The sequence below is a fragment of the Amphiprion ocellaris genome, chromosome 6, assembly GCF_022539595.1.
Source record: "Amphiprion ocellaris isolate individual 3 ecotype Okinawa chromosome 6, ASM2253959v1, whole genome shotgun sequence".
In the NCBI taxonomy this organism is placed as follows: domain Eukaryota; kingdom Metazoa; phylum Chordata; class Actinopteri; family Pomacentridae; genus Amphiprion; species Amphiprion ocellaris.
Window position 1 is genome coordinate 24,970,976 of NC_072771.1, and position 24,461 is coordinate 24,995,436.

The 24,461-nt window shown below is 39.3% G+C and overlaps 1 protein-coding gene across 1 annotated transcript; it reads left to right on the forward strand.

Annotated features, from left to right (window-relative positions):
• The first annotated feature begins 602 nt into the window (after nt 1–602).
• Nucleotides 603–18,176, forward strand: limk2 (LIM domain kinase 2). Its single transcript, XM_023281188.3, has 16 exons — nt 603–866; nt 1,087–1,177; nt 8,614–8,749; nt 11,579–11,688; nt 12,128–12,313; nt 12,612–12,717; nt 13,398–13,612; nt 13,700–13,886; nt 13,986–14,072; nt 14,363–14,494; nt 14,979–15,035; nt 15,512–15,577; nt 15,871–16,045; nt 16,152–16,207; nt 16,468–16,625; nt 16,918–18,176. Exons 1-16 carry the CDS (start codon nt 851–853, stop codon nt 17,132–17,134), a joined length of 1,995 nt encoding a protein of 664 aa, XP_023136956.2. The 5' UTR covers nt 603–850; the 3' UTR covers nt 17,135–18,176.
• The last annotated feature ends 6,285 nt before the right edge of the window (nt 18,177–24,461 follow it).

Sequence of the window (24,461 nt, forward strand, 5' to 3'; positions counted from 1 at the left end):
GATAGATAGATAGATAGATAGATAGATAGATAGATAGATAGATAGATAGATAGATAGATAGATAGATAGATAGATAGATAGATAGATAGATAGATAGGTAAGTAACATTAACATTAAAGGTTAGCATATACTCTGAAAAACTGGCTGTACAATACTTTAAAAACACTTCTAATTTTAAAATCTATAGCAATACTAAATGCAATTAAAATTCAATGTACAATATTTACATATTTCAAGGCACAGTGATTTAAAGTGATTTAAAGTGAATTCAAGTGATTTAAAGTGACTTTGACCGTTTGTAGGAAAGCAGTTTTATCAAACTACCTAAGGTTCATAGACATTTTACGGTGTTTATGTCAAATGCAGCAGGAAGAAACCTATTACTCAAAAAAATTTTAACCCTAAATCAAAATTTGGCATGGATTACGATAATTTGGGGTGTAATCCAACTAGTGTGCAGTGCAGTCATGTTGACAGTAGGTGGCGCCACTGTCGTTCCCTTCCACTTTGGGGCCAACCCTCCGTTTCTCTGCTCCAGGTGCTGCACTTGGCCCTTCCCGCTCTCCGTACAGGAATTTGGAGACTGCATTACGTCAGTTATCCTGCCAGCGGCAAGAAAGCGGTTCCGTCCAGGCAGGAGGACTCAGCTCAGTTTTTCTGAGGAGGATTTAAGGCATTCCTGTTTTCCTGCTCTTGTGCTCAGAGCTAAGAGTTTTGGGGATTTTTTTATTTTTATTTTTGTTGTTGCGGGGAGTAATGGGAGTTTGAAGCGGCACATGACAGCTCTCCTGCCCTCAGAATGAGAAGTTTGTAAAAGGACGTGAATATCGACGATACTCTCGGAAAGTAGATGGAGGAACGAGAAGGTGAGGAGTGTTTCAGGTTGTAACTTTATATCGAGGCGAGGTTACATCGTTTCTAGGTGGCAGAATGTAAATGTGAGTCGATTCAATGTTGCTCATTTAAAGCCTGCTTTCGGTCATACCTGTTTTCTCAGTCAAAGACGCCAGCTGCTCACTTTGACCAGTATCACCGATTTCAGTCGCCTCTCTGGTTTTAAATGAGGACTACTTTCTTTCTTTGCAGATAACTGTTACTGTGCGGGATGTGGAGGAAAGATTCAGGACTCGTTTCACATGAAAGTCCTCCAGGACACCTGGCACAACGACTGCTTTCAGTAAGTAGTCCCAGTTCATGCTTTTGAACCGTGAGGACCCTGTGTGCTGCAATGAGCAGTCGGTCATGGTGTGATAAGTGAAGGCTTTGTGTTGATAGATGCAGGACAGTTTGTATTGACAAGGACACAATCGAGTTTCTCTGTTGGTCAACATGTTGGCTGCTTTCTGTGTTTGGGTGTAGTTACAAATGGCCTTGTGGATAATCCCAGAAGCTTCTGTCTTGTAGCCTAAACATGGGCCCTATATATGTTTTAACAGTTCATTGTTTTTTTTTATTGTTTTGTTTTGTTCCTGTCTGCACAATATGCACCAGGTAGGATGTCATTCCTGCTGCTGTCACAGCTGGCAGACCTCTGAGTTCAGACCACCAGGTTTTTGATAGTTGCCAAACAAAACTATAAACCAATAAGAAAATTGCTCATCTTTTCTGACTTGGAGAAAAAAGTTCAACATCTGTGGTTAGAAAAGGGTTAAATCTATGTAGTTGATTGCGTACAAAATGTTTTTGAGATCTGCAGCTGGTGACAAAAGCTTGACGACTGAGTTAATCTGCATGCTAGTCAGGTGTGACTTTACAGTGATCAGACAGTGTGACCAAAACACAGACACTCCTGTGATTAGTGACTATGATAAGTTACTTTACAATGCATTTTTTTCCCCAAACTAAGTAATGCCACAGATGATAAGTGAAAGACAGAAGTGGGCTGTTGGTATGTCAGAGCTGTTGCCAGGCACTTGAATGTCCACAACCCCATTCTTGAATTTTTGCAAGGGGATCTATCTATCTATCTATCTATCTATCTATCTATCTATCTATCTATCTATCTATCTATCTATCTATCTATCACAAACAGCATTGACAACATGTGCATCCATGGTTATTTCATGGTGTCCATCTCTGTTGTACAGACGTTGTGTGATGGAACAACTAATATTTATTTCCCTATGTTACAAAGAATGGATAGAAGTCAATAAAGCATCACATGCTGCATTCAGATGTCTGTTCTTTATAGATCAGTAACTGACAAAGTGGTTTTCTCCAGGAGGACTTTGTTCTGTAGCTTAATAATTGCCACAGCAAAGATGTTGTGAGCTCTCTGCTCCTCACAGGTCACTGCTCCACAGTGAAATATCTCCTCACGGGGCAGTGACCCTGCAGCTGGATGTCAACATACTGTACATACCAACGTGATATAACACTCAGGGTTTCACCTCCTGGTTAGCAGTTATCTTACATGAGAACAAGTGAAAGTTAAAATGGATCAGATTGTTTTGAAACTGTCCTCAAACTGTCATGCCAGTTTAACTGCAGGATCTCAGTGCTTTTTTTGAATGAAGATGATCAGTGGAGACTGCACAAACTTACTTATGAAAGAGATCAATAAAAGTGGGTGCCTGAATCACTTTCTGAGAGCCCACATGCTGCAGAGTGTATTCAGAAATCATGTGTTTTTTTATTCTCCCGGACTGTGGCTCTGGAGTCTCCTGGCAGGTTCTAAAAGTCTTAAAATAGAGCAAAATTTAATGATGACTGTGTAGTCTGTTTCTGAAAATTGAAGCAGCTGTCTCTGAGTTTTGAGCCAGTTTCTAGCAGTGTCCTTACATAACCTGGGATTTGACTCTTTCCAAATGCTGACTCCTCAATAACACATGCAGCTCCTTCTATCATCTCCTGACACAGCTGTGTTTCTCAACAACGATCCTCTCCAATTCTTTGTACTTTCATACTTTCTCTCATTTTTGGCATCCTCTTTTATTTGCCAAAATAAGTCTCAAGTTACAATCTTCAAAATGCCTGCAGTTATCAGATGTTTGCATGTGTTTGTCCCACTGAGGTTTGAGTCGAGCATTTTCACCGCAGTAAATTGACACCTAATTACTGCTTGCATTCTTTGCAAGTCAAAACTTCTAAAGGAAACAAATATGTCCTTGCTGATGTGATTCCCTGTGGTGTTCCTACTCTCTATTGTGCACACGCTGCCACTCTGTCCTCTGTGTACCTCCACCTAGTTGAACATTCTTACGAGTCGACGTCACTCTTGTTCCAGTAAGCCTGGCAGTGTTATTGAGTCCTATAGGTAACGGCCCCTTCGACGTTGCTTGTTCTGCATTCCTAGACAACGATTCAGAGGTGTGAGTCCGCTGTCTCAGACACTTACGGACAAAGACTTTGTGGTTTTTTTACCCCCCAAAGAAAGCTGGTTGTTTCCAGTGTTGTTCCTCACTCAAAGTGTGTAGAGCTGCAGGAATGGAGGGGTTATTATTACTCTTGATTTGCACTCATTTGGTTTTTCTGCAATAAAAATAGTTTTGGTGCCACCACATGGATATTATAGACCTTAAATTGTATGTTGCACAGAAAAGACAATTATTCAGTTAATGGATAAGTTTATTAACATAAATTAATCTGCAACTATTCTGATTGCAGATGGATTTTTATTCCAAATTTAGGGGTAAAAGAAGTCCTGTGATTTACTGGTTTTAGCTTTTCAAATGTGCAGGTTTGTTAACTTGTGTCATATTTGTCAGTATACTGAATATTTGGGACTTTGAACTACACTTAGGCTCAGGAAAATCCTAGCTGTCATTTTAACATCTGTTTGACATTTTGAAAACAAATTAATTAGTCAAATAAAAAAGGAAATGCTTGCTTTTTGCAGCTGTTACTGTTGCTTTTTGCCTCGCAGATTCTTCTTTTTTGCACATGCAAGTTGAAATCAGAGACAGTATGTAGTATCTTTAAAGTATAATTATTTTAATTATGAACTGTCCTTGTGATGTGAAATTTTTCGTCTTTCTCTACTCTTTGAAATGGGCTTGTTATGAAAACAGGAACTCAGCAGTTGCACACACTGAGAGATCAGCTCCTATTAAAAGTGAAACACTCCCTCTGCAGGTCTTCAAGGTCATTTGTCTCTATTGCTATCTCCATACTTCAACAAAGGAATACACCGTGGCAGGAATGTGGATTTAAGGAAATGTGTAATGTTTATTTTGTAGTGTTTGTGCAGGCTGGGCCACTGCATTGTTCGCTGAAGAACCACCTGAGTTTACCGTTCCCGCCCCCCATTCAGCAGCACGTATGGGAGGAAGTCAGGTGTTTTCATAAGCACACTTACATCCCTTTATCTCGATATTATAGGCACATAATGGACAATAATTATAGTTTATCAGGGTTTTTTTGTCTAGGAATGCTTTTTATTCAGAACAAGGTGGACGTTTTATTTCTTCCTGCCGCACCTGGACACATACTGAATGTCGAGTATTCAGTTTCTGTTGAAATGCTGCACTTTGTCTGCCTCCTCCTTGTGTATATTCATCTTAATGGGGCAATCAGAGTGCATTAGGATCACCACATAATGAACATACTGATCCCGTCAGTGCCGTTCTGTTTGTCGGATTTTTGAGGCTGATACCAACAGAAAAACCTCAAATGAGAATATATTGGCCTGATTTTAAACATAAATGAACACATAAACATAATTCAATGTTTTTTCTTTAATCGGGATACTTTAGATTAACATAATAAAGAATTATGACCATTATAATGACTAAATACAAACTCTAATGGCTGAAAACTTAAGTTGTCACTGCTGTCAGGTAAACAAACTATGTAATGGTGACAAATTTCTGAATCATTCCAAAAAATACCGTATTTTAGGCATTTTGTCACTGCAATTTCTTCTTACTTTAAGGCTGATGTATTAATGATCCATGACCCCTTTTTTTGATGGGATGTTCTGTTGTGTAGAATTTCACGAAACCTCTCATTATTTATATGAAAACGATTCTCCTCTTATTTTAATCATTTTGTAACCATGAGTTTAGCTAAATTGTGCATCTTTTATCAAACGCAAACCAAACAAATGGGATGTTTTGTCCTTCGGTGCAGCTGTGAGCACAGCAGCACAGCTACCATTACTAATGCAATCTTTACTCCAGCAAACTTTCTGCTCTGTTTCCCCTCATCACAGCATGATGCGTCAGGCTTGAGTCATTATTACACTGACCTTGTGTCCATTCTCAAAATGTCTTGCTTTCATCTCAGAGGAGCAGAATGTTTCTGCATATTATTGTAATAAGGGCATAAACACGGATGCCATTTAAAGACCTCTTCCAGCTAAAATACGTAGCTTTATGCCTTGTTAAGATGTCCATATGTTTATTTAATTTCTTTTTTTGTATGCTAAGACACATCAATAGCGGAATAAGCAGTCAGTCCAATTGCTGAGCATTTCAACCTTGAAAATGAAATGAACTGATGACAGTCTGTAAATCCCAGATTGAGCTCTCTAGTGTTTTATATGAAATTAACGTAAAGAACCAATCCTGTAAACTTGCAGGGTGAGGCTTTCTGTATTATTTTATTTCTTCAGAATGGGTTTCTGGCTCAAACATGTATGTCTGAATTATTACAACTTACCATTGTGAAATGCGGGGCTGGTTTACTGTGTTTAAGCAGAGTCATAGGTGAGCTGTAGGTATTGGGATGGGATGGGTGAGTGGAGAGACAAAGGCATGATCTACTAGGTCTTTGGATTCTAGATGATGCAGCGCTGTAGAGTTTTGTCTAAGCCGTTCTAAGGCAGAAAATGATTCTTTTTATGACCAAAAAACTCAACTACATTTTTAACTTTGATACACACAGATCAGGTTTCAGGAGTTTAATCAATGACCAGAGAGAGAGACTTTAAAGTTCAAGACTAAAACATCTCCCCTGCTTCAGAACCAGTGCTGCTCCCTCTTTCCACAGGAGAGACACAAACATGTGGTCTTCCCTCTAATGGACAGTTCCCTCTTAAGTAATGCCAGAAAACTCTGAAATATCTAGGATCCGCGCCAAAGTCAATAATCCTGGATCAACTATACCTACAGTGCAGAGCACAATGTGATCTGTGGGGTTCAGCTAAAGATTGCTGCCAGATCTGCACCAAAACAATAAAAAAGTACACATACCCGCTTGAAAGTAATGTCCTGGAAATAGTTACCTAAAACATAAATGGGATTATCTTAATGTCATCATTAAGACATTAAGAAGCTGGTGTTTTCTCCAAAAGGGCAAAATAATCAACAGAGCTAGAACAGTCTTGCTTAGTGTGACTGCAAATAAAATGCTTGTTGATCAGGAACACAACTGAATGTTTACTATTGTGCTCATTCTTGAAAGCAACCTCTGTATTGTGTCACACCTGCTATGACACCGTTGTTTTTAATCTGAAGTTCAAAAGAACTCAGTCCTGTAAACAGTCGTGCGTGGTGACTTGTGTCACTCACTGTGATTCGTATGTCTGCACGTCATTGCCTCAATCATTCGTCTCCCAGCATCCTTACTCAGATTAATGAGAAACCAAGTGGAGGTTGAGCAATCGAACGTGTGTTTACAAAGTCAGAATCCAGCAGCAGCACAAAACCAACTGCAGACCTCTCAGTAACCTAATCTCTGACAGAGTGCTTCATCCTTGATTGTATTCTGGTCGGCGAACTTGCTGCCACCATTTTGCATAACCAGTGCAGCTTGTTCGAGGAACGCTCGTAGCCTGCAGGTGCTTCCCACGTCGCTGGCATCTTCAGCATTGCTCATTCTTAACATTTTGTCCCGAAGTCATAGCAACAAATGTCCCCTTACTTTGCCAACTATCTTCTCAGGTAACAGTTAAAATTAATCAGCAGTCAGAACTGCAGTCAAAGAAATTTAGAATAACAGTATTATTAGTTCTCAATAGTTTGCTCAGTGTTGTTTACAGAAGAGGAATACAGATGTATTTTGTTGACTGAACCCATGATAGTAGTTTGTTGATTTGCACCTTTTGACCACGAGGCTAACAGGCTGACTTGTTAGTGTTTACATTTGCAGATAAGAAAATGAACAATGAGAAGTTTGTTAAGTAACTGAAAGCAGAAACTGCACAATAAACAGCCAGATGATCTGAGGACTTTGCCCTGCAGAGATTTCTTTTTCCTTTTTTTGTTTTGGAGCCTGACTGGCTATAGGTTGCTGTCGAAGCGGTGTTGCTGTTTTTCTCATACAACTGGATCCCATTAAGGTGGAAATTGGCTAAGGATTTGGCGGCCTTAGCGATGGTGCACAGAGTCTAGTAACCAAATGTTCCGTGAATCCACCATCTGCAAAGGCTGGCCAGCTTCAACGGTGGAACGGCTTTTAGTGCTATCTGCCTCTCACACTGTAATAACAGCACACATGCAAGACCCTGCACATCTCAGGGCGAGGTATTTACTGTGCCCTGCACCTTGTTAACCTCACAAAAGTACATGCTGTCATTGTGTGGAATATGCCCTCAGCAAATGTTCGTGTCCAATCTCACGGTGGAAAGTGTGCGTTCAGCAGCATGATTGATGGTTTCTATACGAGCTCTCTTTTATTGCTTTGCACAGTTCAGTGGTATGTAGTGTACGTGAAAAGAGGAATGGGGATCGAAGAAAAAATGTTTCAAAAGTTTATGTAGCTTGGGTGATGGTTTCAATTTTTTCTCACCACACTGCAAATGTTTGTCAGTTCTCTGTCTTATTACATCGTAGTGGTTTCCAGCTCCTCCCTGCCTCTGTCTCATACTTTGGAAATTAGCAACATTAATAACTAAAGCCAGTGGATTTTTAGGAGAATTAGTGAATTTGTGAATAGTAAACCCTTTAAAAGAAATCATTAATTTGGGTGGTTGGAATTTATACTTAAAGTTATAAAGTTCAAAGCATGAAGACAATAATAGGAAATGCTGCACTGGGTTAAGAACTCAAGTGTTGTTAGTATAAAAACAAGAAAATACAAAATGAGTTGCTCTTTGAGGATAGAGCCAGTGATGGAGTGGAGATAAAAATTAATAAATTGAAATTCTTTGTCTTGGTTGACAGTCTGATGTCAAATCTAAAACTTCTTTATTAATAAATATGTAAACTAAAGTGTTTTGACTTGCAGAGTCTCTGTCAGAGTGCTACACCCAAACTAAGAACTTCCATTAATTGAAACGGGGACAGGCATTGTTTTTGCAGCTCTATTAAAGTGCTAAACATTTCTTTACTCTGTTTTTATTTCATTATAAAGACAAATGAAGCTATTGCAAGGCATCACTGTAGACCTCTGCATATTTTATTCTATACACTGAAAGGTTTATTGATTAAACAAAAGTTACAATTGATAGATTAGTGAATAATAAATAAAGTTTTTGATAATGTTAACTTGTACAAGTTACTAAGCACAGTTCGGTCATGCTTAGTAAGGATCCTTCAGACATCATGCACATATATTTGAATTAGTACGTTCAAACAATATGCAAAACTTTTGAGATTCTGTCGTTTCACTTTGAAGATGATTGACTTTACAGCTGAAAGGCTCCTGCTGAAATCCCTCGTCTCTTCTTTCTTCTCTGTTCATCTGCTTTGTTCTATTTATCTCTGACCGCAAGCATTTTTGCTTTCTTAGATGTTCTGTGTGCTGTGATCACCTGACTAACTGGTACTATGAGAATGATGGAAAGCTGTACTGTCGCAAACACTACTGGGAGAAGTTTGGAGAGCTTTGTCACGGCTGCTCTCTGCTCATGACTGGACCTGCAATGGTAAGTCTGCTGGACTGCACTCATTGTTTTACACCTGTACCCTTTTTCAAAGGACTTTCAAACAATGTCAGTCTGTTAATGTAAATAAAGAAAAAGGGCCAATTTCCATCTGACTCAAAATCCGATCAGCTTCATTTCTACTGATTTTACATATCAAAGGACAGATTAACCTGTGAAAATATTAGTATAATAATTTCAGTGACTTTTGGCTGAGAGATGAATTACAAACTGGGCAAATGGTGTGTGAAAGAGGCAGCAAAACTGTTGGAAAAGTACTATTAAGTTGCATTAAGGAAAGTTTAAGAACCAGATTTCTTTTAATGATTAAATATCGTGCTACCCTGGCTTGGCATGCCACTTGCTTTGGCACAATTTTCTCTTTAAACTTAGTGTTATGAGGTGTTTTTTTTCCCCCTGAGTTGTGTTAAAGATCTAAAAATACCAAATGTGTCCATGCAAGTTCCTTCTGTTTGAGTCTTTTCTGTTGTAGAATGAGCACAACAACTTCCCAGACTGTTTTCGTATTCTTTTAGACTTTTTCTCTGTTTGCCGCGTTGAGATTTCATTAGGCTTCAGTCTAATAAATCTCATCACAGGGATAAAGCTGTTTGACCGCTGTTGTTACATGTGATTTCCAGGCTTTCCATGCCTGTCTTTCCACGATCATGTATCAACAATTGCCAACACTTTCCCCCTCTATTTAAATAATACCAGAGTGCCCACAGAGCGTATCAGTGCTCTCTGTGTTCCCGTCTCTCCCCACCGCTGCAGATTAACAGTAACATGCATTAAGAGGCAGGGGGCTGTTTTTGTGGCAGTTATTACGTTTACAGATGAGTGATACTTTACATGGGCCGCTGCTGAGCTGAGCAGAATGAGCTCTTGACTCCACTTGTGAATTAGATTCCCCCCTCGAGGCCCCGCTCTGTTCCCTACACAAGTACATAAGTTCTCCACAGTTCACTTCCCAGAGTACACAGCGAATCTGGTGGGAAGATGCTGGAACATGATGAGGTTTTGGAGCCCATCATGTTGAGCCCTCTGTGGTGACTCTGTTAATATTACCCACAGTCCACAACTTATAGTATGATCCATCGGCTATAGTATGACGGCTTTTCAGAGATCAAATATCTGTTATTAAAGTCATACTTGAAAGGAGAAAAAAATATTCTTTCCTCTAGAAATGAAAAGTTAAAATGTTAAGCAGTAAAAAAAAAAAAAAAAATCAACCTTGCTCTAATTAGAGAAACTGACGTGTGTTATGTTAAATCCAAACGTCAGCCAGGTTTGAGTCAGTATCTACAGGTTGAAACATGAAATTCAGGTGGCAGCAGCTCTTACTGGTCACGAAGAGGGTCACTTGTCTAACATGGAGCCAGACTGAAGTTTTTCCTTTTGCCACCAAGCAACACACATAATGGACTCTTCTATGTGGTACTGGCATCCTGCTTCATCAGCCAGCGGAGCCAAGTGTTTTTGGCAGGGCTGAACTGGCACTGTGGCCTCTCAGCCAGAAAGAAAATCATTGTGGTCCATCAGCGGAGGAGGGTCACGCAGAGCTGCTGCTGCTTGTTAGGCATTCGGGTCCAGAACACTATTGTTTTTGTCCTGGTTTAATTATTTGTTTGTTTATGGGATCATTGCAGATGCTTTTTTTGTATTTTATGATCAGGTTATGTAATTTAACTGCTTTTGTTTTCGCTGTCATGCTTTTTTGTCCAAAATAAGTAATTGTCCTTCACTTTGATCTTGTTTTTCCTCAAGTCTTTAATGCTCTGTCTTGCTGTTTAAGCATGAACCAGGTTGTGGCTGCAGCAGGTGGTTGTGGTTCTGTCCTTGGCTTGAAGGCAGGGAGTTGCAGACAGACTTCCGAGATGTCACAATGATTTGGCTGACATCACTTTAATCTTGCTGTAGAAGCAGGGAATCCTTTTCCCAGCACTGACTCAGAGCTGAGCGCAAGTGTTGGATAAAGGACTGCACTAATTTCAATCCGCTTAAGTTGCAGATAACTAAAGTGTGACTCCGTGGCTGTGTCAAAAATCATACTAGACTCTTAAGTCCAAGCTGGATGTTGCATATTACAATCAGAAATGCAGCTAAACTGAACATGCTGAAAAAGGTCCATGTGAAGACAAAAACAAAAGCCTTTTTCACAATGCAGCAAACACTGAATACAAAAGAGCTGCTTTCAGCTAGAACAAAATGCAACTTGTGAATTGTGGTGAAATGGCATCAGGAACGACATAGAAAACAAAAATAACATTGTGTTTCCTCTGTAGGAAGTTTTTTTCAAAAGATGTTATGTATTGTTTGTATATGCACCACAAAAAGCTGTAACTCAATACCGGAGTTACATAAATATACCGGTAGGTGAAATCTGCATTTGTAGTGTTCAGGCAGTTGCACAGTTAAATTACCTGCTTGCTGAGGGGCACATACATTATCTCATATTGCATGCGAGTGAGAGGGAATGGGAGTGTGGCAATAATTGCAGAAAGGGAATTTGGTCAGTGATGTGTAAGCAGTGTCACCGTGGGAGAAAGCGCATGACAGACAGTTTCAACGGGCTGAAAGCGAGAACGGCAGCGAGACGAGTGGCTCAGACACCTCGCGAGGTGACATCATCGCAGATTCCAGACAGACTGAGAGTGAAGCAGGTGTTACGACTGTGTCAGAAAGGGAGGAGCTCAGGAAGCACGCAGCAAAACACACTCATCTCTGATCAGCGAAGCACAGAAGAAAAGAGCAGCAGCCTCGGAGTCATCATCTTACATCTTTCTGCTCTGTGCTGGATGGAAAATTAGCTGGTTTTGTTTTTGGTTCCAGGTGGCTGGAGAACACAAGTACCACCCTGAGTGTTTTGTTTGCCTCAGCTGCAAGGTGGTGATTGAGGACAGGGATACCTACGCTTTAGTGGAAAGGTCCAAACTCTACTGGTAAGTCACCTGCATGGATCTTTAAAGTTGTTTGGAGGAGCCAAATATGCAGTTGGCAGTTTTTGAGGCATTTTAAAAATGTGAGTTTTAATTTTAAATATGTTATAGTGTTTAAGTAAAGGTTGTAAACTCAGCAGTGAAATGAAGGATGCATATGAACACAGCATCTTCTTTTAGTTAAGTTCCTGCTGCTCCCTTCTTCACAGTTCCTTATATTTAACTGTGAGTGAAATGTGTATTTCCACTTAACATGAGCTTATTTTGGATTTAATAAATAGCAGGCAAGAATGCTTTCAAGTTAATGCCATACGGTTGGTTACTCATTATTAGTTAGTCATTATTCCATGACTCCTTTATGTTTTGTGTTCTTGGAACAGTAATTTAACAGAAAGCACATGTGCGTACATGTAATAAACTTTTCCTCTCCTGTTGTGTGCAGTGGAAAGTGCTACAAGCAGGTGGTCCTTACACCCATGTTGGAAAAACGCTCACACGACTCGGTTTTGGACTCGCTGCCCCACACGGTGACCCTCATCTCGATGCCCTCTGCAGCCAACGGCAAGAGAGGCCTCTCAGTGTCGGTGCTGAGGGACGTCAACGGCTCAGCGAGTGTTCAGGTCAAAGAGTAAGTGGTACTCGTTGCTGTCTGATTCCTGCCTCGCTGTTGTGTGGGAGCAGCATGAGTAATGCTTTACGTAAGACTGATTATAGGTTTGCTAAATAGCAGGTGTGTCTGTAAGTGTGCCACGGCAAGAAAACCTAGTTACTGGTAGTTTAAAGTGATGTAGCAGTTTCTCATGGTTCTTTCTCAGCCCTGGTTAACTGACTGACTAGCATACAGGTCTTATTGATCTACTGTCGTGAAATTATTCTCTTCATAGTGTCAGTATTTACATATTCATGTTGCTGCTGTGTTGTTCCAGGGTCAGAGGGATGCTTATTAGTCCGGAGGTGCGAAATGCCATCCATGTTGGCGACAGAATCCTGGAGATCAATGGCCTTCCTGTCGGGACATTGATGGAGGAGGAGGTGAGCTTACACCTCACACATTATCTGTCTTACTCAAACGTGATTTGAAATTATTCAAGTGAAGCTAACTAATTGTTCATTAACTCCATTCCTTGAGTACATTTTGCATAGCTGTGTTCTCTTAATACAAAAGCTGCACATGTACATTTTGGCATTCCTCACATACCTCCAGCATTGATACATACTTGTGTTGGGAGAGAAAAGTATGTGGAATGACTTAAAGCACTTGCAGGCTCATTCCCACAATCTCACACCGCTACATGCATTCCAGAGCAGCCATCATTCACTGCTTTGATTTTACTTTTGTTTTTGATTGACTGTTCCTGTCTACCCTGTGCTTGGTTTACCACGTTTCAGTATTACACCTTGTTTCAAAGGTGATGTCTAATTGCATTGCATTTCCTGCACAGTAAATCAAGTGAAGCTACATTTTATTTTCAGCAAAGGATCACAGGATTAGCGGTGTTTTTTGTACATCAAAGATGGTGTACTTTTAAAAGAAATTCTTGCTCCACTGCCACATATGAACAAATAGTTATTAGAATTAAACAATTTTCATAATTTACTAACCACAGCTGTTTAGTGTGGCAAATTCTGGGAAGAGTGTGATGCATTCCTGGGAAGAAATCATTTTAAAATCATGGAGAATCCTTTAACTCAAGATGTCTTTGTTTATTCAGGTGGACGATCTTATTCACCGTACCAGTCACACGCTGCAGCTGCTTATAGAGTACGACCCGGTGAGGCAGCGTTTAGACCGGCTCAGACTGGGATCACCCAGGAACCGGCTTGGAGTCCCAGCCACCTCCCGCATGCGTCTGTCCTCACCTTCTGATGCGGTGCTGGAGAGAACAGATGTGGTTGATGACGGCACATTGAAAAGGAGGTCTTTGAGGTACATTAGAGCAGCTCAAAAGCATGCAGCTTTACATATTATGAGTCTGTAATGGATTTTTAATCAGCCATATTCTGCCTATTTCAGGCGCAGTAACAGCATATGTAAGTCACCGGGACCAAACTCTCCTAAAGATCAGACTTTCATTTCACGAGACATCGGTCGCTCTGAATCCCTGAGATCCTCCAGCAGCTGCTCTCATCGCATTTTCCGACCATGTGACCTCATACACGGAGAAATCTTAGGAAAAGGCTTTTTTGGACAAGCCATCAAGGTCAGTGTTCCATCAGCTCCCATCAGTGTTTCACCATGTATTTAATCCTGTCATTCAGAGCTTTAGTTAATACATATGTTGCTTTTGTTGCACTAACAGGTGACTCATAAAGCCACAGGAGAGGTGATGGTGATGAAGGAGCTGATCCGATGCGATGAGGAGACTCAGAAAACTTTCCTAAAGGAGGTTGGTAATCCGCAGCAGGAGGCCTGCGCTTTCTCACATATGAAACAGAGTCCTTTGCCTCCGCATGAAGCTGTTTTATAATACAACTAAAAGGGCACCACTTGTCCCAACAGTTCCTTCTTTGTACATTGTTATTTTAAGGTTGTCGCCTCAGTCTTGTGGGAACACATTAGTCTGACTTTTATGAGATTTAAGGCTTTATCTCGTGGATTAAGTTTGACCTCAGTGGAAACTGATTAGATTATCATAATCAAGAGCTTCTTCCTTTCTTTCACTTGTCTAATCTTCAGGTCAAAGTAATGCGAAGCCTCGATCATCCCCACGTTCTGAAGTTTATCGGTGTGCTGTACAAAGACAAGAGGCTTAATTTGATAACGGAATTTATTGAGGGAGGCACCCTGAAGGATTTCATCAGAGACATGGTGAGTTAAACATGTTATTCTTCCTCTTCTCTTCCACAGCTGAGCACAAAAAACCTTCAGAGGCCACAGAAAGAGCTGCTTGCTGCTCAGAGTTGTGTAGGAGGGGGTGACCTGAAGTAAACTCTGCACTGATACAGGGCTCTTTGCTCTATAATAGGCTGGCTGACATGTCAGCTGGCCAAGATGTGGAATGAGAAAAGTTGTAGAAAATGTTTTTAAGTGATAGAGAGTTGGGCTCCCCTTCGTTGTCGCTGAGTGTTTTTGGAGAGCTTTAAAGCTCCACACGAGGCCCAGTGAGGAGACAGAGTGTCTAGTATTATTTAAAATATGTTGGGGAGAATTTATTTCATAAGGTTTGATTTTGTTTACTATAAATGTCTCCACGTTGGTGCAAATCTTTTTTTTATATTTACCTCTTTTGTGGCCTCTGAGAGTGCTTCTCTTCATTTCTTGTTCTTTGTCTCCCTTTACTTGGAATTAACAGGACCCGTTTCCATGGGAGCAAAGAGTAAGCTTTGCAAAGAGCATCGCTTCTGGCATGGTGAGTTGGCCTCTTGCAAAGACACTACTCTTGGTAAAATGCTTGGCTGCTGTTTTCTGCTGACTGAATGTGTTTAAATGTGCACATTTTAAGAGCACTGACACAGCATGTCCTGAGATGACTCTAATAAATGCCACGATTGCTGACGATAAAAGACCGATAAAAGATAAAATTAGCATAACTCTTATTCATAATTAAATGCATCACTCCTTTATTGAGCCTTTCGCCACTCATAGGTCCGCAGCCTGTTGTAGATGTCCATAACATGACGGCTTTGTAATAAAGAATCAAGCAAGGTTGTAAACCACTGCCGTAGAGCACCAGCATACATTTAAAGGCACAACGCAATACTTTTCATGTCTTGATGGGATCTGAATGTCAAAGATTTGTTGATAGTGGTGAAAGGTTTTACTATGTAAAAACAAATTTACTTCAGTGTATGACTTACCAAGCCTGACTTTTCTCTTTTTTTTAAGGCCTACCTTCACTCAATGAGCATCATTCACAGAGACCTCAATTCCCACAACTGCCTGGTTAAACTGGTAGGTGACATAACATCTTTCCAGCTATTACACATCATAAAAGTGAACAATGAGAGTAAGAGGTGGCAACGATTTGTCACCAAGTGAGTAAAAGCAGTTCAGGTCAGTTGTGTCTAAATAAACAAGACTTGTAAAGATTTGTATAAACTCAAGACAATATTAAGCTATATTAGCAGATCCCAATAAAACCTCCAAGAACACTTAAATATTTATGATTCCTCGAAGTTATACAGCGTTTGTTCCGTTTTATCATTCTGTCTTATGAAGTAAAACAATTTCTCATCTTTCAACAGGACAACACTGTAGTCGTTGCTGACTTTGGACTCTCCCGACTCGTAGTAGAGGAGAAAGTTAAACCTACACCTGAAAAACCTTCCGCTAAGAAGAGGGTGTTCAGACGTATTGACCGAAAGAAGCGGTACACTGTTGTGGGAAACCCTTACTGGATGGCTCCAGAGATGCTAAACGGTGAGCCGCTGACCAAAAGAGTTCTCACACTGACGTGCAGAGGATGATTCACTCTGTGGGTCAGTGAGTGCACTTACTTATCATTTACTTTGTGTTATTTTTTCAGGTAAACGCTACGATGAGAAGGTGGACATCTTCTCCTTTGGAATTGTACTTTGTGAGGTAAGAAGCTGATATTTCTCAGAAAATGGCAGTTAATAGTTTTCAATGGGGTCAGATCATAAACACACAAACCTAGCAAAGTATTTGTCAAGTTTTAGACCAGATTAGAGATCTACAATTCAATTCTGTGCCTTGTGTAATCCTGATGTTATACAAGTAAACACCGTTGAAGTTAATGAGCTCAAACATGTCTGTGCTTGATCTGTTTGCCTGAATTTGTCTTTGTTTATTAATGGTGTTTCCTCTTTCTTATGATTCAGATCATTGGAAAAGTCTATGCGGACCCTGAGTGCCTCCCTAGGACTCTGGACTTCGGCCTAAATGTTGGCAAGTTTGTGGAGAAGTTCCTCCCAGAAGACTGTCCACCAGCTTTCTTTCCCCTGGCTGTGGCCTGCTGCGACCTCATACCAGACAACCGGTGAGCCCCCAGACATATATTACGCACTAAAATGGCCAAAATAAGAAATGTGTATGTTTCACCTCGAGAGGCAGCATCCAGCCAGTTAATTGAAACCTAGTCTGTTGAACCAATGAGGAAAAAAACAAAGCAGCTTCTTTCAGATGCCATCTTGACCCGCCTGCACAGGAACACGCCTCAGCTGCCAGATTGCTTCCTCATGTTTTCTCTCAAGCTTGTCGGTCTGGTTTTAACGTCGAACCATTTTGTGTGCCCTCACTAATCTTTCCTCCTCCTTCTCCTCTTTCCTCAGTCCACCTTTCCAGAAGTTGGAGGACTGGTTTGGAGCTCTTTCCCTCAACCAGGAGCTGGGAATCCCTCTGCCAGCCGAACTGGATGAGCTGCACCAGAGTCTGAGTCGACTCCACTGGCCTAAAGACAGCTCTCCATCGCAGGGCAGCACTGATCAGTCATTCACCCCAACGGCAGCCTCCCCAGACTGCTCCAGCATGACAGACAATGGCACCTAGGGCTGAGTCTTTCTGGATCTGTAATTTACTCTGTGACGCCTCTGAACTGCTGCACTAATACTGTGGATGAGAAAAAGAGGAAAATCGTATTGAACCCGAGCCATATTAGAACTGGATAACCTGAGGTAGCTGGACCAGCCTCGCTGTGTGAGACCTTTAACTCTGTGAGCGCCAGTGAACTGCAACAAGAGTGGAACATTTCAAAACTACAAGTGTTAGTTACTAATTTTTCTTACTCTATTAAGCCCCGTGCTCACCACACTTAATGTTTACTGTGTATAAAGACACAAACCCAACTTTCTGTGACAGAGGAGGAGTATGTTTATAAGGTGGAAGACTTTGCGTCCTCATGTGACTACAGTTTTGTTTTTCTGGCTGTGAAGCTGTTGTTTGCTGTGTGTGGAATGCACAGATGAGTCCTTGCCCAAAACAGGAGCCACTTGACATCAGCAGCAAAGAAAACAAATATCCTTGGCAGTGTGGCTGATTGACATGACTAAGTAAACAAGAAGGCAGGGCGTGAAGAAAACAGGTGTGACTTAAGGCAGCAGTGGAAGCAGAAAAACACTCTGACCCCGAATAGTTTCATCACATTGAGATTAGGCACGAGATGGTGAAGGAGCTTTGTTTCTCTCATGCTCTACTGATCTCATTCTTGATGAGTATAGTTCTGTACTTTGTAGTTGAAAGATTTTAATAAATAAACTCCATTTAGTTATTTTTTCTTTTAGACACAAAAGCAGGACAAAAGCTCTTTAGAAATGTCTGACCTTTATTAATAATCGTCAGACACACGAGCTGATCGTTAAAACTTACTTTGTACAGGACTGGACTTTTTTTTCTTCAGCAATGTATATAAATATGTACATATTATACTTCTAATTGGATTTTGTTTTCTAATGGGAACTCTAGATTTGTAGACATTCTTGAACAATGGACGTTTTTGCCGTTTTACTCTCATCATGCAAGGTACTGACGACCAGTTGTAACCACTATTATTTATATCACTGTAGTGTTTCATAAATAAACCATTTGAAAGTTACTTTATTTTGTCATTTTTTCATTACAGACGGCAGTAGGACTGTTGCTAGGAACTAACTCTTCTTGTACAATTCAGGATCAAAGTTGAATATTGTGTTTGCCTCGTGTTTCCTACAAGTAATCATTTCCAAGTAAAAAAAAAAAAAAAAAAAAAGCACACACAATAAAATGGCCATAATTTACATGTGAAAAACTAACTGCTCCAATTAGTAGGTGCATAAAATGGAAAATTCTATAAATATTCCTTTTGTCGCTTCACAACTAAAGAATTTGAGCTTTTGTCTGTGACATAATGTGAAAACTTTATAGTTTTATTATGATTATTTGTCAGACTGAAGCAGATTTAAGAGTTCACTTTTTGAACCTGACATTTTGTAGATATATACACTACTGCTCAGAAGTTTGAGGTCACCCAGGCAATTTCATGTTTTCCATGAAAACTCACACTTTTATTCATGGACTAACATAATTGCACAAGGGTTTTCTAATCATCAGTTAGCCTTTCAACACCATCAGCTAACACAATGTAGCATTAGAACCAATGTTCCCTGTAATTTTTCCTGAGTGTGAGCAAACACACAAACTCCCTGAGCGTCCCTTGGACCACTGTGAGCAACATCAGACGTGTGCACTGTGGTCACACCAGCATCACATCCATTCAAGTTACATGGTTCATTAAAAGAATCAAATTACAGCATTTACATTTCTGTTAAAACACTTTGTCAACAGGAGCCAGTTGAAGGCTGCAGTGATTTTAGTGACACTACAATGTATAAGAGTGAAGTTATTGAATATTTGTCTCTCTTTACTGTTGCAGCGGTTTTGCAAATTGCAGACGGACCCTGTTCACTCCATAGACACCAATGTTATTCCTGTAGCTTGAAAGACAGCTACTTTTGATAAAACTGGGCTTGTAGCACATTGTCTGCCTTGCAACAATGGGAAAGAGGCACCGTTTATGTTTTGACAACCTATATCTAATGAGTTATTGATGCTGGAAGTCCGAATCTGTGAATATCTTTCCAACTTTACTGAACTTGGGGCCACTACCACCTAAGGAGTGATATATTTAATTTTGAAAAAAGCATTTAGCCATACTTAAAGCTTTAAGTGCTTTATTAACACGGAACTAAAAATTTTGTATTGTTTTATTATCACAGGTTCTGTCTGAAAAGAGGTGGCATCATTTTAAACAGTGAAATCAAACTAACAAAATGTAATGACCAACAAGTGAACAATACTGGATTCTGCAAAAACATAAACAACTTTTTTAAAAATCTAAATCTTAACACAGTTAATGTATTAACTTATTTTTGTGTGTATGCATGTATTTATTGATTTATTTAGTACTGTTAACATATCAGAGTTCAGAGTGAATTTTTCTTAAGATAGGCAAAGGCCACTTATTGATAACATATAGGCTCTTAAATGTTTATTAAAAACTAAAAAGCATTAAAAAAATATTTCAATTCAATTCAATTCAATTCAATTCAATTCAATTCAATTCAATTTTATTTATATAGCGCCAATTACAGTCAAATTGTCTCGAGACGCTTTACAGAACCCATATGCCTGACCCCCAGAGGAAGCCAAAAGGCGACAGTGGCAAGGAAAACACCCTTTTAACAGGGAAAAAAACCTCGAGCAGAACCCGGCTCTAATGTAGGGGGAACCATCTTCCTGCTGGCCGGGCGGGTTGACTTAGGCATTTATTGAGTCACTAAAATACTGTAGAGTACAGACCACATCAGCATGATTATAAGCATCCTCTGGTAAATGAACAACCAGATACTGATGTCTCTCACCATATGGACTTCAGGAGATGTCTGGGGGATGATAAACTGTGACCTACTGGTTGGATTCTCTCTGTTCTCATGTTTCTTACATGTTTGTCCCCTGACAGCCAGGTCGTAATGTTTTTTGAGCAACACACCATACTATGACGTTTTTACACTGACGGTTCTACTATGGAACCAGTTTGACATGTTCAGGTGTTCTTTGTGTGAAAACTCAGAGATTTCAGGTATCAGAAGGTGGTTTTCAACCTTCTTTGTTAATTTTCTGCTTCAACTTTAAATTAAATTTCCTTCACTAAGCCAGCCCTCTGGACTTCCAGTAAGCTGTGTTCCTATTGGCTGTCCAGGTGGCTGCTTGGTGTTATCAGGAACACCTGAGCAGCTCAGTGTCTTCCTGCTTTATTTAGCTGCAGACAAACATTTCCTCTGTTTCTCTTCACCACTGAACCGGGTTTGGCTCTGTTGCTTCAGTTTGTTCTTTAGGCGTTGGCTTGCAGCTTCCAGCAGTAAAATCGTCTTTAATGTGTTTCTTGGTGTGTTTTAGGGCTTTGTACTGGATAGTTGTCTTGGTAAATGTGGTTCTTTAGCCACAGTTAGCACATGGTGCTAATGTGTGCAGTGATTAGTTGATTTGGTGCAGCTGAGTTGTGTCTTTATCTTGGCTGTAGTGAGTCTTTAGAGGTTGTTGGTCAGACACATTCTGTATTCTTGTTTGTGAAGCAACGTTGGTTGTCCAGAAGGTAAGAGTTCCTGTCCTGATTCTCTGTTCTCAGAGGTTCTCTGGTAGGCTGCAGGAAACTTTAGAGCTTGGGTTGTGCTAGTTTGGTTTTTGTACAGTTTCATTCGGACGACTATCTTGAGGCCCCTCCATGTGGTTTAGTGAGGTTTTCTGCAGCGGTTCTACAAAGCAACCTGCAGCAGAAGAGACTTTGAGAGTTTTTAGGAAGTTCTGGAGAGCAGACTTTAGAGCAGCAGAAACATTTGTCAGCAGTTTGAGCAGGAGAAGGTGAGCTTCAGAGTAGAAATGAGGAGAAGGAAACCTTCTTGACCCGTGTGGTGAGGTCCTGTACCAAGAGTTTGAACAGGTTGTGAAGAATCTGTAGTTCTTTGGTCTGAAAGCACAAGAAGAGTCGACTCATTAAAGGAGAAAACAGGAGATATTGTTGGTTCTTCTGTCGCTCTGCAGTTTCCTTAGACTGAATATCAAGTTTATATTTTAAATGATTTCCCATGTGAGCCCAAGAAGACTTTAATAAACTCCCTCCATCCCCTGGACACAACATATTTTATTACCATGTTAAATTTTTTATTATTATTATTTTTTTTATGTTTTTGAGTTTTAATCATAGTTTTAGCATAGTTTTTTCTCTTTGCTTGTTTAGTTTTGTCATCTGTGTAAAAGGTGCTAAACAAATAAAGTTGAATTGATAAACTGAATAATTGACTAACTCATGATTGTGACAACAGAAGTATTTTCGTTGTGATTTAAGGGTTTATTTCATTTTTAAGGTTGGGGTTAAAATCTTGACAGAAAAAGACGATTAAAGAAATAAACTACATAACAAAAAGCAATTAAATCAAAGGAAAAAAAATTATACAATAAAACCTTTAAAAAGTTTTATTAAAAAGATTTAAGAAATTTAAGATGTAATTTTCTAATTAAACATTTAATTTTTTAATTAAATGTTTTGTCTTTTTAAAGGTTTAATAATCTAATTAATTCTTGTTTAATTGTATTTTTTGAATGTGTAATTATCTAAAATATTTTATCTGTAATTTTTAATATTTGTATTTGAAAAATTCTGTTTAATTTCATAGTTACATGTATTGTATCTTGTTTAATTATCTAATTCAATATTTTGTTTGTTTGAGTTAAACATTAAATACAATTAAATTATATATACATATACCACCTTTTAATGTTTAATTTTCTTTTTAAATGCTTCATTGTATTTTCTGTTTAATTTCTATTTGAAGTTTAATTGTCTTTAAGATGTAATTTTCTAATTAAACATTACATTTTTTCATGAAATGTTTTGTCTTTTTAAAGGTGTAATAATCCAATTAAATGTTTTGCGTTTTTTAAAACGTTTGACATTCTTCTTGTTGAATTGTATTCTTTAAGTGTTTAATTCTGGGAAATATTTTATCTGTACTTTTGAATATTTGTATTTTTAAAATTTTGTTTAATTTCATAACGACGTGTATTGTATCTTGTCGAATGATCTCATTCAATATTTTGTCTGTTTAATATAATTTAATGTAATTTAATGTTTAACTCTATTAAACAGACAAAAATATTGAATGAGATCATTCGACAAGATACAATACACGTCGTTATGAAATTAAACAAAATTTTAAAAATACAAATATTCAAAAGTACAGATAAAATATTTCCCAGAATTAAACACTTAAAGAATACAATTCAACAAGAAGAATGTCAAACGTTTTAAAAAACGCAAAACATTTAATTGGATTATTACACCTTTAAAAAGACAAAACATAGGTGCCCGTATAGCTCAACGGGTTAAGCGGGTGACCCATGTACAGAGGCTGGTCACTGACGCAGCGGTCTGGGTTAGATTCCAGCTCTCGGCCGTTTACTGCATGTCTTCCCCCTGACTCTTTTGCCCTGTTTCCTGTCTGTCTCTCACTACGCCTATCCAATAAAAAGACAAAAAAACTTAATTAAAAAATTAAATGTTTAATTAGAAAATTACATCTTTAAGGCAATAAAACTTCAAATAGGAATTACACAGAAAATACAATGAAGCATTTAAAAAGAAAATTAAACATTAAAAGGTGGTAAAACATTTAAAAAGAAAAACCTTAAAGATTTAATCGAAACATTAAATATTGGGAAAGAAAAAGAAACTCAAACAAGCCAATAAAACATTGGAAAAAACAATTAAACATTAAAAAGACAAAACATTTGGAAATCAAATCAGACATTAGAAAAGAATAAAAGGTGAGAAAAGAGCAAAACTAAACATTTAAGAAGAATCAAACTAAAGACGAAACATTTCAAAAATCACCAGTTAGACTTTAGAAGATCAAATTAAACAGAAGAGACAACAAAACAATCAAAAACAGCAAAAACAGATAAAGGTCTTAGGGCGTTTTCTAGTCTGAAATGAAAACATCAAGTTGTTTCTTCAAACATTTCATCTTTCTATGTTCTTGGTTTGATTGTGGATAGATTTCCTAAGAACTCATTTCAGAAAACTGCTTTCCAGATAAAGTCTTCTAGTCGTTGAAGGAATTTATCAAACTAATGTTACCTTCTGATCTCCACAAACTTTACTGTTCAGCGAAGAGAATCAAAGTTTGTTGAGTATTTCTAAAAAACCCACAGGTGAAGGTCTGAGAAGAACTCAGATGGATGGTCTAAATGTGAAATCAAGACTCATGGTCACAAGTTTTAAGGCTTCTGTTAACCACAAAGTTCAAACTAACAGAGAAGTACTGAGAAACTTTTAAGATTTCAGTCCTCAGACTGTCTGAAGGTTCAAACTAACAGAGAAGTACTCAAGAACTTTTAAGATTTCAGTCCTCAAACTGTCTGAAGGTTCAAACTAACAGAGAACTACTCAGGAACTTAGAAGATATCAGTCCTTGGACTGTGTGAAAGTTCAATCTAACAGAGAACTACTGTGGGACTTAGAAAATTTCAGCCCTCAGACTGTGTGAAAGCTCAGGTCCTGAGGACTCGGGAGGTGTGGAGGCTTGGAAAGTCTGGGAACTGAGGGTTCCACCCTCCAGCACAAAGGCTGAAGTCCAGCCTCCTGAGAAAAACGGTCGAGATGAGACTCGAGTAAAAAAAAAATTCGACAATGACAAAAAATAGATGATAAATGCGCAAAAAAAAGAAGAATTAGTATCTGAGCGAGTAGCTCAGGGGGATAAGAAGAGGACTACCAAGTGGAAGGTCGCAGGTTCAAGACCCGCCACTGGCCCTTTTCTTTGTTCTTCTTTGCCAGGATTTTGAGAAAAATTTAAGAAGGGTCGGGTCTTGAACCAGCGACCTGCAGCTCCACAGGTAAATCCTTAACTCACTGAGCTACAGATCAGATAAAAAGAAATAATTTCGTCGTCCCTTTGGCATCGTAGTTCCTCAAGTGACCACATGGGCAGAGCTGAGGCGGAGTCTGGGTGGGGTCAGGGCGGAGAGTGGGCAGGGAGTTGGGTGGCGGCCTCCCCCCTCTACTGCCCCACCTCCCTCCACCACCCACCACACCTTCCCCTGCCTCACGAGTTCTTCGAGTCGCCACGAGTTCTTCGAGTCTCTGCGGGTTTTCCCCAGTTTCTGGAGTTTCCACCAGGTCCGAGGCAGAACAACTTGTCATGAAGAGGTGTTGAAGTCAGCCAGGATGGACTGACTTTTTACAGCCACTGGAAGGAAGACCACTAGAAGAGCAGGTCTTTAACCACCATCCAGAAAATCCATGGAGTTGGTCAACTTTTATCAACCTCCATCCACATGTTCAACT

Excerpts from the sequence above, each read along its gene's own strand:
- limk2 (XM_023281188.3), top strand. Across the intron at positions 11,689-12,127 it reads GAAAGGTCCAAACTCTACTG|TGGAAAGTGCTACAAGCAGG; the intron begins GTAAGTCACCTG and ends TGTTGTGTGCAG. Across the intron at positions 12,718-13,397 it reads GGACATTGATGGAGGAGGAG|GTGGACGATCTTATTCACCG; the intron begins GTGAGCTTACAC and ends TTGTTTATTCAG.